The sequence below is a fragment of the Nothobranchius furzeri genome, chromosome 18 (assembly GCF_043380555.1).
Source record: "Nothobranchius furzeri strain GRZ-AD chromosome 18, NfurGRZ-RIMD1, whole genome shotgun sequence".
NCBI classification, from domain to species: Eukaryota; Metazoa; Chordata; class Actinopteri; order Cyprinodontiformes; family Nothobranchiidae; genus Nothobranchius; species Nothobranchius furzeri.
Genome location: NC_091758.1, coordinates 23215801 through 23233393, shown reverse-complemented (window position 1 = coordinate 23233393; position 17593 = coordinate 23215801). Strand labels below are relative to the sequence as shown.

General features: G+C 40.2%; 1 protein-coding gene across 4 annotated transcripts; it reads right to left on the bottom strand.

Annotated features, from left to right (window-relative positions):
- Nucleotides 1-734: 734 nt before the first annotated feature.
- On the bottom strand, nucleotides 735-10392 carry ptbp1a (polypyrimidine tract binding protein 1a). Of its 4 annotated transcripts, none has more exons than XM_015969650.3 (16): nucleotides 10286-10392; nucleotides 9482-9538; nucleotides 9299-9329; nucleotides 6402-6462; nucleotides 6073-6245; nucleotides 5604-5750; nucleotides 5291-5461; nucleotides 4880-4990; nucleotides 4529-4709; nucleotides 4371-4445; nucleotides 4128-4285; nucleotides 2898-2931; nucleotides 1943-2035; nucleotides 1419-1635; nucleotides 1172-1249; nucleotides 735-1093 (listed from the first exon to the last, which is right to left on the bottom strand). In XM_015969650.3, the coding sequence occupies exons 1-16, from the start codon at nucleotides 10291-10293 to the stop codon at nucleotides 961-963; spliced, it is 1728 nt and encodes a 575-aa protein (XP_015825136.1). In that variant the 5' UTR covers nucleotides 10294-10392; the 3' UTR covers nucleotides 735-960. The 4 variants fall into 4 exon arrangements, with proteins under 4 accessions (XP_015825136.1, XP_015825137.1, XP_015825138.1 ...); XM_015969651.3 differs by having other exon boundaries at nucleotides 9299-9326; nucleotides 10286-10376; XM_015969652.3 differs by lacking the exon at nucleotides 10286-10392 and adding an exon at nucleotides 9729-9866.
- Between the last annotated feature and the right edge of the window lie 7201 nt (nucleotides 10393-17593).

Genomic DNA, 17593 nt, shown 5'->3' with positions numbered 1-17593 from the left:
AACTGACTTACATTCATAGTTTCTAGATACATATCAGGATAAATGCATATAAAACAAAGATATTTATAGAAAATAAAAAGGAAAAGGGGATCGAATGAGCTTAACCCACTAAACTGAACAATGCTGGTAAATACCTAGGTCTGAAGAAAGGCAGGTAAGTTCTTACGAGGCCAGAGCGTGCTGGCCGAGGTGAAGTAAGGCACGAGACTGTAGAGAAAAGAAAAATGTGTCTGATCTGAGTTATGGTGGTGTGGACCCCCACAGAGGAGAGGAGACATTAAAAGGTGGGTACTAATTAGATAAAATAGGTTGATGTTTCAAACCAAAAGATTCTTCATCTTTAACCGTTTCCGACTGGCCAAACTGGATCTAAGTGGCTTTTAAAAAGGCCTATGTGGACGTTTGAACAACGCAGTAAAAGGCACGCCGAGTTGCGTCTGGCGCGGTCTGCGTTTGTGGGCGGGTGTTTTGAAGCGATTTGGTCTGAGGGAAAGCTGCCTCTACTTTAACACGTTTCACTGTAGAACGTTGCTCATTTACCAGAATTCCTCAGAAGCCGTGTCCAACGCTGAGCAGGAAAACATAAAAACACAGTTTTGCTCTCAAATCTGAACAACAAATAGGCAGATGTAAACAAGTCTACACTATATTATGTGCATGGTACAAAGGAATGCTGACGACAACCTTCTGTTCTCCATATGAAACATGAATCAGAACCTGAACTTGCTCTGTTTTTAGATCTTTTAGGGTCTTTGGAGCTGGAACAGAACACGAGGACAGGAAGGGTCTGGACCCGATACCCAAACCCAGAAAACAGGATAAATGAGCAACATTCTCCAACAGAGGGGGGAAAATAAACTAAACCACACCACTATAAACATGATATGAAGGCCATTTTCACTGAAGGCAACCTAGAGAACAGAAGCATTCAGATGGCAGCAGAAGGGGGGTGGAAGGCACTCAGATGGTGGACTTTGAGAAGGACACTCGGAGGTGATGGTTCTCCCCAAGATCATGGTTGTGGAACTCAATCAGGCACTCGATTGCCTCCTCGACTGAGCCCATCTGGATCAGGGCCATTTTGCGGTCCTTCCTGTTAAAGAGGATAAAGGTTTGATGATGCTGACCTTTGAGCAGACAAGCAGGAAAAAATGTAACTGAGCCGACTTACTGAAAGAACTTGAAGGCCTTGACTGTAGCTCCTGAGCTGGCAAATAGTCTCTTCAGATCATCCTCGACCACAGAAGGCCTACATGCAAACAGGCGAGTGTGCAATGAAACAAAAAGGTAACGACAGATTTGCATTGGGCTACAATTACTGAACTCAGAAGCTGAAACATTTACATAAATATCGTAATTAATAACCGACAATGTTTCACGTGTTTACGACCAAAACGCAGCTGAAAGGACGAACGTACGGTATGTTGGAGAGGTGGAGAGTTGCAGAGGGTGGGAAAATGTTGGAGTAGTTTTTGGAGCCAGGTTTCTTGAAACGATGCAGAGGCGAGTTGCTGAAATCCTTGGTGAGGCCCTGGTCCTCGTGGCCTTCTCTGGGCAGCTGAACTGTTGTGTGTTTGGACAACGTTACACGCATGGCCCTGCCATGAAGACGCTGGCCGTTCAAGTGGCTCATTGCTGCAAAACAAAGACCGGCTCTTTACTCTCCCCACTGACTCATTTCATCTGCAGTAGTCACCCTTACCTACAAGACTCAGGTTCAGTTTATCACAACAATTTAGAAACATCAAAGCTGTAATGAATAACCAAATACTTGAGACGAGAGAAGGGAGCATTACACAGACAGACCAGTGAATGAAACCAGTAGAATCTCACAAACCAAAGGGTGGAAACAATAGATGGCAAAATAATAGAAATGGGGGAGATGAAAGAAAAAGATCAAAGAGGGAACAATTGCACCTTGTGTGGCTGGAGTGTAGCTTACCGAGCTGAGCCTGGGTACCATCAGACATCTGGACGAGAGCGTTCTCCTTTTTATTAAACAAGATCTTCACTCTCATCACATCGCCATACACACCTGGGGAGGAAGGGGAGGGTGTCACCAAGGCAGCAAAGACCGTTTACCACACAATCTAAACAGGAGCCACACAACCAATCACTGCAACGAAAACTAAACCGCCAAATTAGAGATCCGGAGATTTATAATCCTACTAATGAATAATCTGATTCACGTAATCGTTGCTCTAATCTACAAATCTTCTTGGTTTTGCAACGACTAAACCTAAATCCTCTTAATTCACAAACAAGTGCTAAAACGAGTTTGAAGAGAGAGAGGCAGTCATTTGAAGACATAAATCAGTAAGAGTTGTGAGTAGTTTTGATTGATTTGATTGCTCTAAAGTTAAGATTAATTAACCGGCCAACTGGAAGCCCGGATGGAAACATGCAGAAATAAACTATTCATGCACATACCTACGATACAGCAACCGACCAAATACCGCACTAGCAAAACCAGAGGCATTTATGCCCATGGTCAAAAATAAATAAAAGCAGCAGCATTTCATCTTTAAATGCACAAAACATTTCCGAAATTGCACGTAAGAGTTTCAAAAAAAGGTTTAAATTAAAAAGTAGACAAGTCTTTGTTTGTATTTAAGTGGATTTCTGCAGGTTAAGTTTTGTTTGGCTGAGAAAAATAAATCACTGCGTTTCAAATCATGAAATGCTGCAGCTCAGTGGTGTCCCACCTTACTCTCCTCACACAAACCCACAACAATCAAACCATACAAACCCCAAAACAGACACCCCCACCCTTCATAGCCCCATAGCTCGATGATGGTTAAAAAAATAAAAACAAAGCCAACAACATGAGACAAGACATGCCCACCTCGCCAGGTAACAGTAGTAATAAAAAAGGAGATGAAAGGATGATAACGTACCGAAAAGAATAAAGAGGCAGTGTGGCGTAACGCTCTTTAGAGACAGCAGGGAGGAGCAGCGGGGCCAAAAGGGGAGAGGGGACAGGGTAAAAGAGACGGAGCGGAGTGGAGGACAGTGGAGTGGAGTCGGGACATGTCCGCAGGCCACAGGCGGCGAGGTCCACAGGAAGGCCACAGTACCATGGAGGAGAGGAGAGGCATGAGGGATGTGGAGGATGAAGACAGAACAGGAGGAAGAGATTTGGAAAGTGTCAAAAATGGAGGGGAAGATGGATGTGAAGGGGCAGATGTGGCAAAATGATGGGGGCAAAAAAGGTGGTGATGAGCATTTATGTGTGTGTCAAATCCAAATTAGGGCCATGTAATGATGGGGCGGAGGTGGGTGGGGGAGTTGTAGTGATGGGGAGGAAAGGAGGACAGAAGGAACAGGTGGTCGTTGGGCGTGCAGTCAGTTGGCAAGGTAACAAGGTGATGGGGGTTTAAAAATAAGGAGGGAGGGGGGACAGAAAGAATAGAGAAAAAGTTACAAAAATAAAATAAAAGGTCAGTATACACAAAGAAATGTAGTACTTCAGACAGCAGAACTGGCTAAATTAAAATGCACTGTCACTATGGGAACACTAGAAGAAAAAGAAGAGAAAAAAAGATTAACAATGAAATACAGAAAAAGGCAGAGACAATATGTACTTTTAAATTTACATCCTGTTTGTTTAGACTTAACAATTATAAATAAAAACAGCTAAATCCAGCTACAAGTTTCAAAGTCTACAAATAGATAACCAAACTTTGTCACAACTACAGGTAATGCTCTGGGGATGGCAGAATACTACAGACTACATACTAATATATAGTAAAGGTACAACCCACCATTATAAAGTAATATTGTCTCTCCAACAACTCAAGAATGAATATAACTAACGGACAAAATGAAAGTATGAAATGGTAAGCTCTTTCAAAACAAAAAGGAAGTTAGTTTTTTTTTAAATAAACTTAAAATTTACAGTGAGCAAAGTGGCAGGTAAAGAAATACAGCAGGTTTGGTCAAACACGAGGAAGTCCTGAAAGAAAGAAGCTTTCGCCTCAGTGATCCTGGACACTTCAAATAAACAGTAGCAGTTCAACTTGTTGACTCAAATAATGCCAGGTGAATGAGGAGGGAAACTGGCTCTAATTAAATCGGTGAAATGACAAACAGGTCGAAGGGCTGATTTAAGCCTAAAGGGTACTAACCTCGGGGTTCAGGTTGCTGACCAACAGGACGTTATGTCCCCCGGCAGCAGCAAGCCCTGACAGGCCAAGCCGGCTTGCTGCTGCTGCCGCAGCTGCCATGCTGCTGTGACCCACACCCAGAGACGCCAAGGCACCGGGGATACCAGGAACTGACAGACCTAGGATGAGGAAGAAAATAAATCAAACTAAAAGCACATTCAGGTTTTATTTAGCAAAAAACACACAAGTGTATTTTCTACGGACCTGCCTGCTGGATGGCAAAGGTTGGTGGGAAGGCATGAGCTCCAAAGGGAGAGGCTGAGATTATACCTGGAGCAGCTGCAAAACCAAGTACCATTAAAACTGCAATTGTGTCAAGATGAACTAAAAATACTGAAAAAAGGAAACATCTGAAATCTTACAAAAAGCAGCTGCTGCCATGGCCTGATGGTCAATGCTGGGCTGTGAATCAGCAGTGGGCAGGTCTGGGCGGGTGTAATCTCTGCTCTTGTCATTGTTGTATTTGACATTGAGGCTGGTGAGCTTGGAGAAGCTGATTCTCAGGGTGCAGCAAGCGTTGTAGATGTTCTGGCCATCAAGGGACTAAAGGAACAAGAATCAACCATTAGTCTTCTGACCAGGTAAAAGGGTTGATCAGAAAAAATATTATTTTAACGGGTTTGATTACGAACCACCTAAACAGCCAGATTAAGGGAAGTCAGTTATTTGCCCACTGACATCAGGTTAACCCCTTTGACAGAAACCAGTCTTACCAGTTTAGCGTGCTGAGCTGTCATGGCGTCAGCATACTGGATCAGAGCCTGAAACTGGTTGTTCTTGGTGAAAGTGATGATTTTCAGTACTGTACCGAACTTCGAAAAGATCTGCAGAGAAAAGACGAGTTAAGCTAATTTTATTAACTTCGAAGACGACATTTAAAATATTCAGCAGAAAAACGAGGAGACGGGAGTCACAGCTTGAGGAGTCAAAGGAAACCGAACTCAATAAAAAGATCAAGAGTGGTCGCTGTCCGTGACAATGATTTTCAGAATGGAAACCAAACGTGATGATTACATTAAAACAACCAAATGCATCAACTACTTCCATTTTCCCCGTAATCTGAAACTCGGGTGAATGGCATTAGAATTAAACTCCGGATTAATCCAACCAGTGGCTGCCTGTACCTGGTGTAGAACATCCAGGGTGACGGGGTAGAATAGATTTTCCACGATGACCCTGAGGACAGGACTTTGGGCTACTCCTCCCGCCATGCTGCTAGCATCTGAAGAAATAGCCACACTTCCTATTCCACCTCCATGGAGGGCGTTGACTGCCTGCAGAGCTGCTTGGGCACGCTAAAGAGGAGGACATCTGCTTAGATGTGGATCAGCAATGACTAGCATTGTAAAACACCCAAACAAGTTGAAGATACATGCAAAGTTTTCAGACGCAACCACACTTGTAGTTCAAACACCTTGCAGCAACTTGAACCCTTACCACTTGGTTTGGAGAGTTGTCCGTCTTGAGCTCCTTATGAGTGGAGTACTGCATGTAGATGGGATGGTTTCTGATGACGGGGGTGACAGAAGAGTAGTAGCTCACCATCGTCTGTGCACACTCCTCACTGTTGAGTTCCAGGAAGGCCTGTGGAGAAGATACACATTTATTGTCTCTGTTATCAGACACAACGCACCATCCTATAGCACATCTTAGTGCTTTGAATCGGGAGGATTTACTGCTCTGGAGTAAAAGAGACAGACAACCAAGAGACTTAGAAACTTCTGCAAAAAGAGAATTGTTCATCAACACACAAAAGCCATTAGAAAGTAACAAAAGGATCATTGTTAGAATTTCAGGTCAGGACAGAAAGCAGATCCTTTAAACCAGACTCTAGCGCGAAAAAAAGTTCAACCGGTTCTGCTAGCCACATGGGTCGGGTGAACAGATGTGCATTTCCTCCTCTTACCTGGTTTTTGCCTTTCAGCATCAGCAGATTCGTGACCTTTCCAAAAGGCAGTCCCAGGCTTATAACTTCAGCCTCATTGATGTCGTTGGGAAGCTTGCGTACATGGACCACACGTGACGGAACACCAGGACTGCGGACATCACCTTTGAATTTTTTGCTGTCGTTGCCACTGGCTGCAGGAGAAAACAGAAGCTGATACAATCAGGGAGGGAACACAGGGCTCTGGTTCTTTGTGAATAATGGATTGATCGTCATGGTAACACAAACAAGACAGACACGCCAAGCCCCTAAATAAAAAGGATCCAACCCTCCATGGCAACCCCCCTTACCTGAGTTCATGATATAGGGTCCGTTGGATATGCAAGAAGAAAAGAGTTCGTCTGATCCCCTCTGCAGAAAAAAGAGAAACAACGGCTCACTTCACTGTGCTCATTGAAACCACAGCATGACTGGTAAAAGAGCACAGGTCTCGTGTTACTGAGCTGCAGTGAGATAAAGCAGGAAGCAATGTGATAACCAAAGGAAGATTTGGCAAAACTCCATCCTTTTCACCAGGAAAAGCATAGTGCTCTAAACTTTCTGCAGATAAAATCCAAGTCACTCTTTTTTCTCTCCTCTTTCACAGTAAAAAGTAATTCTAATTCCTAAAAATGACATGCCACATTTTAGCCTTGGGCAACATGCAAAATGTATGTCAATGTCGTCACCCAGCGTGAACCCACAGCAGTCACATTTTTTGTAGATCACATATATAATCAGGAAGAGGGTTGAACACAAAACCTTTATAATACAAGTTGACACTAGCGTCTTGTTTACACTCTCCTAGCATGTCTATAAACAGCCATCTCAGCACTGTTCTCACAGCTCAATGTGTTTATGGTGGAGCAAAATGAAGTACTGAAGTCACAAGAAGTGGCTCAGCAGTGTAAGCTCGACAACACTCCACAATGAATGTCCTGTTCAGCCTGAGACTAGGAGCATTGTTACACAGCAGCGTGTGCATATGGAGCCGCAAAGACACTAGTGGTTGAAGAGCAAACAGATCTCTAACCACCAGGTTTGGCAACATTCCTCCTCACCTCACATCAAAATATGCAAAAACACTGTGCTTGCTTAACAGCAGGCAAGATTTAGAAAAAGAAATCCAGCAATCTCTAAAGAACGTTGCAATATAAATGTTTTGTTTGATTGTTTTGACTTTTCTGAAACCCAGACCAACATTTACCAGCAGTTTAACATACAGAGTGAATCTGGATTTCCACATTTAAGCATGCTCTGAAACGTGTTGATTCCTGACTCAATCCACTTACCCTTGAATTAAATACACACATCAAAGCTAGAATACCCAACAGCTTCAGTATTTTAAAATATCTGAATGCTTTAGACACGGTGTTGGAGCTCAGAATTGGTGGCAAGAAATTTCTTTTAAATAAAAACGCAACATTTAAAAAGTTAAACCGAGGGCAAACGGATCATGAGAAATCAAGGAAGTGGCTCCAACCTGACAAATGGGTTGTGGCCTCACTGTGTGACTTTATCAGTCAGCAGACAAACTACAAACAGGAAGAACAGCTAGATTCCTTCGCTTCCTCCACAGGACCGTGGTCTGGACCCGTCTCTGTACTTCCCCATTCTATTAACTTAACACCTAAAATAGTCTGCATTTGAGTTCAGAAACATGAGCTCTTTCAAAACTGCACAACTACATACAAACTACAACTTTTGAAGTCTGGAAAAAGTTACAAGGCAATGACTAAATAAACAAAGCCCATAATAAGCTTGCTAGTGAAGGTCTTAAACGTATTTATGCTCAAGATAAATAAACGCTGATCGACTTGTTTATATCTTCGGAGCGAGCGGAGGATGGTTTAATAACAACCTTCAGGGAGTGCTGACAAAGCTGGATCATTTGTTAAACTGTCAAGTGGCCGTTTTACACCAACTGTGACTGTAACATTTGTTTGCACATCTCCAGAAAAACTAAACTGGATGTGCTTAATTTGAACTTTGGTCCAAGTCTGATACGACATTTTATTATGGTCTTTGCCAGGTTGCTGGTTGGTGAAACACCCAGGAAAGAAACAAAGGAGAGGAGAACAGGTACAGACATGCTTGTTCCCTGTGACCAGCCTTCGTCAGCAGAGGGGGAGGGATCCGTGCCTCAATGGGGGTTCAGGAGGAGGAGGGGGATCGGAATGTGACCACGGAATTTCAGACACTCTGCCCAGACTAAGTAATTACAGATTCCAGCAAGGCAAGGCTCCATAACTCATCATTATCATTACCACAGCACATTTAAATCTCACAAAATGGCAAACGTTGGAAGGACGAATAACAGAAGAAGCTGCAGCCAAATTACCAACCAGAAACAGTATAGTTAATAAAAATTAAAACTACTGACCTTATTAAGAGAGTTAGAGGTGTGACAGGACACTAATGGGCACGTATGCTTCTGCTCTAGTTTAAACATTGTAAAAACCTTTGACTAAAAAGCTGAAGACGGCTGTGGGAGAACGGTTACAGCTCAGAGCTGTGATCAATTAGTCCAGGTACACATAACCGCCCCAAGCCCAGTTACCAAGGAATACTACCTGAGAAGGATTTTTTATTGAGTACAAACTTTAGAAGGATGTGTGCCTGTTAGTCAACAAGCCAGCATACAGGAGCTTTTTCATTAAGGTACACTATGGAGAAAATAAAAATCAATACTTAAGAGTTAGGATTAGATTAACTGATTTATTCTGCAAGTTTCAGCAAAATAAGGTTGATAGAAAAACATTAAGTGTTAGAAGTCTGTGTAATAGTCCAGGAAGGCCAACCGACTATTAAGGAATACAAAAAATAACAGGAAGTTTCATTTCACCAGCAACAAGCAAACAGACAGGAAAACATAGCAGCCCCACCTCAGAAAATCTATTGTAAGTGAATTCTGAAACAATTCACAATCCATAGCTAAACTGGAAGCCCCGTTCACCGACCCTTTAGTCGTATTTCATATATACATAAAGAGGGGCTGTGTAATGGTGTAGCACTGTTGCCTCGTAGCAAGAAGGTTGCAGGTTCGAAACTCTGCAATTATAGAGGAAGGCGTGTCTGAGCTAGGGGGCTTCGGGTCTAACCCGTAACAGATCTTCACCATTTACTGAAACAACACGATAGCTTAAATTTGACGAGTAAACGGAGTGCGGTGAAAATAAAAGAGAAAAAGGGGAGTAGGTTCACTTACTTTTGTGCCAACGGATATATCATGGACACTGCTGAAAAGGGCGAAAACAAAGTCAGATGAAAAATTAATCGGATTTTTCTTATCTTTGTCACTCTCAGGTTTAAGAAAACATGAAATTCAAAATGCCCGACAGAAGCCAACCTGACTGGTACCTAACCAGTCTAACAGCTCACAAATACATACTCAATTTCAGGGACGTAGCCGGATCCCAGAGGGTACAACTCAGTGGCGTCTAGGCGGCTGTAGGGAAAAAAACAAAAACAAACCTTTACAGTGAAATATTAGGAGAATTTCAAAACAAATGATTCCAGTTTTAAGCTATGTTGTGAGCTCTAAACACCTCACGTGGAAGTATTTCAACCGATCTAAACCAGGTGATCAAAATAGTAAAACGCCTTTCAAGTAAACAATACGCTATTGAACATCTTACCCCGATAAGATTAGGCGCTACTGAGGTCTCTGATTGAATCAACATCAGATCTTCGGGCCAGACATCTTCAACATGGCCCTGGCTCTCCGCGAACAAATGAATGCGGAAATGAGACACGTTGCTTTAGCTCAGCTCGAGTTCCCGTGAAGTTACAAAGGTACAGTTAGCCACCGCGAACTACCGTTCTTTGATGAAAAACGCCGAGTTTTCGACGAAAATAAAGAAAAGCGCGTATTTAGGACATTAGGTCGGTTTTGCTAACAGCAATTTCTGCCTTCACAGAGCAGTGAAATAACTGAAAACAACTCACATAAATTATGACGGAAAGCGGTGACGCTACCAGTGGCTAGCTGCTGCTAGCTAGCGTCCGCTCCTGCTAACTGTTGCATGTTTTGAAGAAAGAAACTGTTTCGAGTAAAGTTCCCAGGTCTAATTATTCCAGCGAAACAACCTAAGAAGTTATAGCATTAAGGCATACGGACAACATAAGGGATAAATTGACTTCTGCGGTAGTTTATCTTTAAAATGTAAGTCTTAAGTCCGGTTTTTTCACTTACCCGTCCATTGCACAAGAAAAAAACTGCAGGTCTGAAGCGAAGGTAGGGCGGCAGACTTGCTTGATTTTTCTTACAAAATGGCTGAACCCGCGGAGGCGAGCGCTGATTAGTCCAGGCAGCCCCAAGAGCCGACAAGGGGCGGGGCCTAGCCTTCTTCTGAGCCGTGATTGGACAAGACGGCCATCATTTTCAGGGAAAAACTAGGCCGCGGCAAATTTCCAGTACAGCTAATTCAAGTGGTCAGGGTCCAGGATGATGGAAAGCTTCCTCTGAGTCAGCACACGGAAAGGACAAAGAACATAACTTCTCTGTAGGGATGGAGCAACTCTGGTGACACATTCATCCCGATTTCTCCAAATGAAACAATCTCACACAACTTCCTCCTAGATTTTTTTTGTAAAATAGTTTCTAAAAGAATTTGGCCATATGAGTTCACTTAATAAAATATCAACACATTCTTTTAGATTAAATTTCTTGCTAAAAATAACACTTTCAGATGAAAATTCTCACATAATAAACATAAATTACTGATGAGTTGCTATCTCCTGCTCTAGGGACGAAAGAAAAAATTGATACACTGAAAAATCGCAATTTTTTGTGTTATACCACATTTAAAAGCAGTGTAGAGATTTTTGTCTTGAGACACTTCAGACACTGACTGCTTGTTGGCAGCAGTTTTGCTGCCTTCGTTCTAATGGTCTCCATTGGATTGTTTTGGTAGCATGGCATTAACTAAAGATCCACATTTATGCTGTTAAGAGTTACAGTCAATGATTCAGCCCTTCTTGGACTGTTTAGATGATGTGTGCTTTTGGATGTCAGCTAACTTTTAGCATTTTAATGACAAGACAGAGATGGAAGTTCACACCCATGATGTGCCTCATGGTGTGGACCTGAAGTCACTTGTCCTGTTGGAACCAACTCCCACTGGATGTCAGGCACTTTTCTTCGATTTTGAGCTTCAAACCTAAACTAAGGCAGTATTTTAAGTCTGTTTGAGTTTCCAGTGGCCCCTATTTGTAACTACTATTTGTAGTGTTGTTGGTTTTATATAAAGTATATTCATCTTCTTGTATACAGAAGGGTCTTATCTGTGTCATTTGCCTGATGAGTCTCATTAGCTTAGTTTTGCAATCTCCTTATCGTCTTATTTGATTTTCTTTTATTTTCATTTTTTTTGTCTACCTGTGTTTTATCCTCTCCACACAGTATTATCTGTTTTTGACCTTGTTTTAGCTGTGAGCTTATCTATAGTTTAGTTATGATTTTATGTATATTAATGGTGTTTGACCCTTTGGGCAGCAGCAGTAAAGATCTTTACAGATAAACTAAATTAAATCTCGCAATAACACTGGAAGTGTCTAACTTGAGTTTTCCTATTTCATTCATAAAAATTGCAAATATTTTCTGGCTTTTAGTACTGCAATATGTCATATCATGCCACCTGTGATGAATGGTATTGCAAGACTCTTGCCAATGCACACCTTTACTAAATGCCATTTATAATGGTGACTAGTTTAGTGCTCCATTCTCTTATTTTATGAGCTATGCTTTATTTTAGATTTTCTTGTGCACTAATTTTTAACCTACAATGGAATTTATACTTACACATCGCATGGCAGATGTGCTGCTATAGAAATCTTATATAATATTCAGACACGTATAGTGTCTTAAGTTCACTATAGCATTTTTATAATAGTTATACACATTTATTTAGTTGCTTATTTATGAATGTTAATAACACCTGGGAAACTAAAGACTTTGCCACAAAACTAATGTGCTTTTTATTGTTTATTAAAAAAAACTGTAGTAATTAAACAAAGTAATGCTCCAAAATATTTCTGAACAATTCAATAAGACACAGTTAAGATGTTTTCGTAGAAATAATGGCCATTTGCATCCAGGAGGTGTCATGAATGCCTATTGTTTAAATAAAAAACAATCAACTTAAACAAACAGAAAAACACGTGCTACATAAGAGCAGAATTCATGGTTGACCAATTATAGTAAGTGGTCCAGGTCCTAAAGCAGCCCCAGATCATAACACTACCACCACCATGTTTGATGTTGGTATGATGTTTTTTTCAAAAATACAGATTAACACCAGATGTAACGAGACATGCCACACACTTTCCAAAAAGTTTCATTTATGTCTCATCAGTCCACAAAACATTTTTCCGAGTGTCCTCAAGGGTCGTTGAGATGATTTTTGGGTAGATGTGGGCTAAACCTTTGTACTGGTTTTGGCCTAGAAACTCTCCCATAGAGGCCATTTTGTCAACCTTGCCTCTTAATTATTGTAGAATTAAGACTTCTGACTGCTAACCTTAACCAAGCAAGGCTTTAGATGTGTGTTTGAAATCTGTTGTTCTTTCATTTCTTCAGCACGAGTCATGATGTGTTGCTTTTTGAGATCTTTTAGCCTATTTCATATAAACAAAGCCAAAATGCTTTAGATGTCTCTGTTCTACTAATGAATGGAACCTTCATTTTAAAACTGCATTTTTATTTGCTTAGATTATCTTTGATATTAAAATTTCTTTGCTGCTCATAAACATTTAAAGAGCAAGTCACCCCCAAATCAACTATTTTTTGCTGATAAACTCTATAAATGAGAGTCTAATCGTGCTGCAGACACGCATAGTTTTGCACTTCGGTGTATCTTAGTTAAAATTTACATATTCTGCCTAAAACTCAGTGTTGCGCCGTCGTTGGGTAAACACTCTGCACTGTATTTGAATTTAAATCTGCCACCGCTATTGGCTAAGAGGTATGCTATGATGTAAACTGGTACATTATGATGTCACAATGCCATTGTGAGCCTGTGTGTGTTTTTGTTAGTGGCTCTGCCCTCTCGGCCTGCTAGGCAACAGCATTTGTTGCATTTTTCAAACATGAAGTGGGAGTGAACTACGCTTCTTGTAAGGGTCGCCCCCTACCAGAGTCTTACTCCCCTCCCACTTCCTGGACCTAGCAGACCAAGACACACACACACACACACACACACACACACACACACACACACACACACACACACACACACACACACACACACACACACACAGGCTCACAACGGCATTGTGACATCATAATGTACTAGCTATAGGCTGGCCATAGTGTACCTCTTAGCCAATAGTGATGACAGATTTAAATTCAAATGCAGTGCAAAGTTTTTACCTTACGTCGGCACAACACTGAAAGTTTTAGGCAGGAATTTTTTTTAACTGAAATGCACAAAAATGCAAAATTATTGTCTACACTTGTCTACAACACAATTAGACACTCATTTATATAGTTTATCAGCAAAAAAAAAATGATTTGGGGGTGACTTGCTCTTTAAGTTGTGTAGCCAGTGAATTGTGCCCACACTGTAATATGCAGCTAGTGCTGCAACACCGCTGCTCCACTGAGGTCTGCTCGTTAATTTCCACGAGTTTGATTGTTTTCCATTGCATTATGTTTCTGTTTCTGTTCTAACAAGCAAGTTACAGAGGAAAGATAATTATGTATAACTGATAGCAATGGCAGCAATTAGATTTTCCTACCCTTGCAGAGCTGATTGTCATGACTTATGGCTCTCTACTGCAGATGCTAACACAAAATGTGCTTTTCTATTGCTTTATGTGTTTGTGCAGCAAGGGAAAGAAATGCTGCAGGAGTTAGCTAAAATCAACTCAATGTATTCTGTGTCCCCTGCAGGACAGCACAGCTCTGCTACCTCTATTAAAAGGCAAACTCTCTTATCACCCCACATACCAAATATATGGGTTTATATGTTGAGCTCAAGAGAATATATATTTATCAGATGTGCTGCTGCAGCTGTAGTAATATATTTTATATTGGATGTGTTGAATAGTGTACATCTGACCTCTGTCTGATGATTATCCTGTTTTATTTGGCTCCTCTAGACTTTCTCACAGAAACACAGTAATGCATTTCACAGAAATGGAAATGGAGAAACAGTGGTTTATGCCCTCTAGTGGCCAAATGTAGTAGTGTATTTTTCCCAATATATTCAGTGGCTTCTGATTGGAAGATGAAATATGACTCCACCCCTTCCAGTGTGTCCTGGTACCATCTTAATTCTAAACTTTGACAGCAGTATTCATCCCAAGCATCATTTATATCCCTTTCAGTCGTGACTTCATAATCAATTTATGTTTTACTGACACTTTTCCATTCTCCCCAGATGTGTTTGTGAATAAATTAGATTAATTCTCACATCCTTCTTTGTGTGGTTCGATTGTGCACACAGCTGATTAATTACGTACAAATTTAACTGAATTGCTGAGAACAAAAAGCACTTTTATTCAAGATTAAACATTTAGATGACCACAGAATAGATGAACAGGCATCGGTCTAGCACAATTTGCATTGTCCCACTGCTATGCCAAAGATTACCTATGAAGCAAAGCCTCTGCCCATTAAATTTACACATATTCTTCATGTATACAGATGAATGTATGGATCTAGACACAATATACATAGACTGCCAGTTAAAACTGCTGCATAAAGGTTGCATCCCTTCAAAAATGTTGAACTTTGGATGAAGTTGGTTGTTATTATAGATGTGGAGATAAAAACAAAACTTTAGAAATAAAAAAGTACAGGATACAAACAGTAGTCCGCATGCTACCCGTCATTCAAGCTGCATTTATTTATTTGGTTGTTAATAAAAAGTGACAGATAATTTTGTGTAGTGCTCCTTCAGAGTAGAAGGCAGTGTTTGCAGGGGATCCTCAAAACAAGGAGCACAGAACGAAAAAACAAAAACAAAACGTTGTCTAAAGAATTAAACTAAATTAAAATAAAGACAACAAAACTCATATGTGAACCGTAATATACAGCCTTTGCAACGAGGCCATGTGAAGAAAACAAGAGTCACCATCAAAAACACATTTGTACAATTACAATAAATCTGTACACATGGAAAGCGCAGACTGCATGCTTTTTTTGCCATCCAAACCTGCTGACCTCCTTTTGGAATGTAAGAAGGGATCGCTCTGATGGTGTAAAAAAACGCAGGCAGGACTTGCATCTGGCACTGAAGGCAGCGAGAGCTTCTTTTATCCAGCAAGAATAATTATAGGAGGCTGCAGGATGTGCACGCCTCACCAGCAAATCTGAGCCGAACAGAGGAAACAGCGGTTGGTGGATGGAGAGCTTTGCATTAGCACCAACATCAGGAGTTTTCAGACAGCAGGTGTTGTAGAGAGCACCGTTTGACTGGGATGATGAATAAAATTGGTGAATGAGTGAGGATGGAAAAGGCTTGGACCTAGACTGTATTTTGTCACGGGTCTGTGAATTTCAAATGACGGAGAACAAGTTCGGTTTAAAGATCAGGCTGAATTTTCATCAAGGATTTGAACTTATAATGAAAAAAAAAAAAGAGAAAAGTGTAGGAACCTGAGCACAATTGAATCATTACAAATTATTTTGTGTGAGAGTATCTGTGCAACTGTTATAAATCAGTGGACAGCTTTTGTTGTGATAGTTTACATCCAACAGGACTGAACTGATGGGCTAACGGCTAGTCCAAGCACGGCAAAGACCAAAGTGAACCACTGCTGTTTTAAAAACGCTCAAAACCTCTAAACTTTACAGCAGCTCAGCTATAGGCACCTTTAACACCACCACTACCAGTATCATATTATAGTTATTTACATAAAAATGTTTATGATTATTTACAAGAATAAATAACAACAACAGCTAAATAACTTTTCTGATGCATCCAGGGGCCAAGGTTTTTGGAGACTAGCTTTTTGCTAGTTCCAGCATATTTACGTTATTATGTACGTTCATCTATATGCTTTGTGTCAGTCAAATGAAAACATCAAATAGAAGGTAAAACAGGAATTTCTGATTTTTTTTGCCCAAATGAGGTAATGCAAAACTGACATAATCTTTTTAATACTCAGTTTAATCTGCTATTAATTTTTGTAGTTTAGAGCCGTTTTTAAAGATGTCAGTCACACATTTTAGTCTTAACTGCACTCAGACTAGCCAGAAGCTAACCTGTCTTGTAAGTTTTAAACTACTTCTCTGAAATTCAGGTTGTCTATAAATAAGTATTATTTATAATTTCTAAACATAATCACACCTTCAAAATAATACAAAAACACATTTAGATTGATGTTTTTAAGGCTGGGAAGATTGATTGTTAGCAAAAAGTCTTTTAAAAGGCTTCTGTTTATTTTTGTACAACATAAGTGTGACTGGGCCAAGGTTCACACACAGAACATCAGGGGTTAAACTGGGAGTGAGCAAGATTAGAAAGCACCAACAACCCAAAAAAAAAAAAACACAATGAAATGACAGTATCTTTTTGTTTTATTTGATTCATAAAACAACAAAACGTTTTAAAGTGTTTTCCTCAGTATGAGCCAAACACCTTCTCATAAAGGAGGAATACGTCCCAATTTAACCCCTGGATTTACATTCACATGAACATGAGAGCACATAATAATAATAATAAAGAGTGAACCAGTGATGAAAGCTGCAAAGGCTTCATGCAGTGCTACCTCATTAAGATTTACATAGATCCTATTGTTTAAAAAACAGATTTAATCGAGCCTTTCCAACGACGGCGTGATTCAAGAATCCAAAGATCATAAAACGTGTTCAGCAAACACAAAAGCAGCGATCTTTATATAGACGTGCCACACTAGTTGTTAAACTAATATTTGCAACATGACTGATGATTTAGTCGCCTTGTTGCCGTGTGTGTTTTTTTAAACATAATGAGATACTCTGACACTGCTTTAATTTCACCACTACAGACAGAACGATGTGTGTGACCGGAGATATGAGCGCATGAGTCTAAGAAAACACAAACGCTGCGTCGTGAGTGTAAATCTGATGGTGCTTTTACAAGCTTACATGCAGTGAAAGGTTTGAGACGACATAAAGAAACAAAAAAACAATAAATACATTGTATAAAACATAATTTCATATCAATATATTAAAATACTATTCAAAATAATATCTTAGACAATATTGCAATATGAAATTGACCGATAAATAGTTGGTAGGCCTACACACAGAAATATATTTTTATATTTAAGCATCTGTGTCCTTCATAGTTTGGATTTAAAGAATTTAAAGTTTCCAGATTTTCCTCACTGGGTAGCAGAACAATCTAGAGTGCTAATACATATTTTTCTCCAACCAACACTAACAATGAACAAACAGTACACAGTCCCATAATAAAGATATACACACTGGATAGGCTACAATATAAATGTCAAGACAGAAAAATAGAAAAATATTGATAGAAATCAAAGTCAAATACAGAGAAAGTAAATA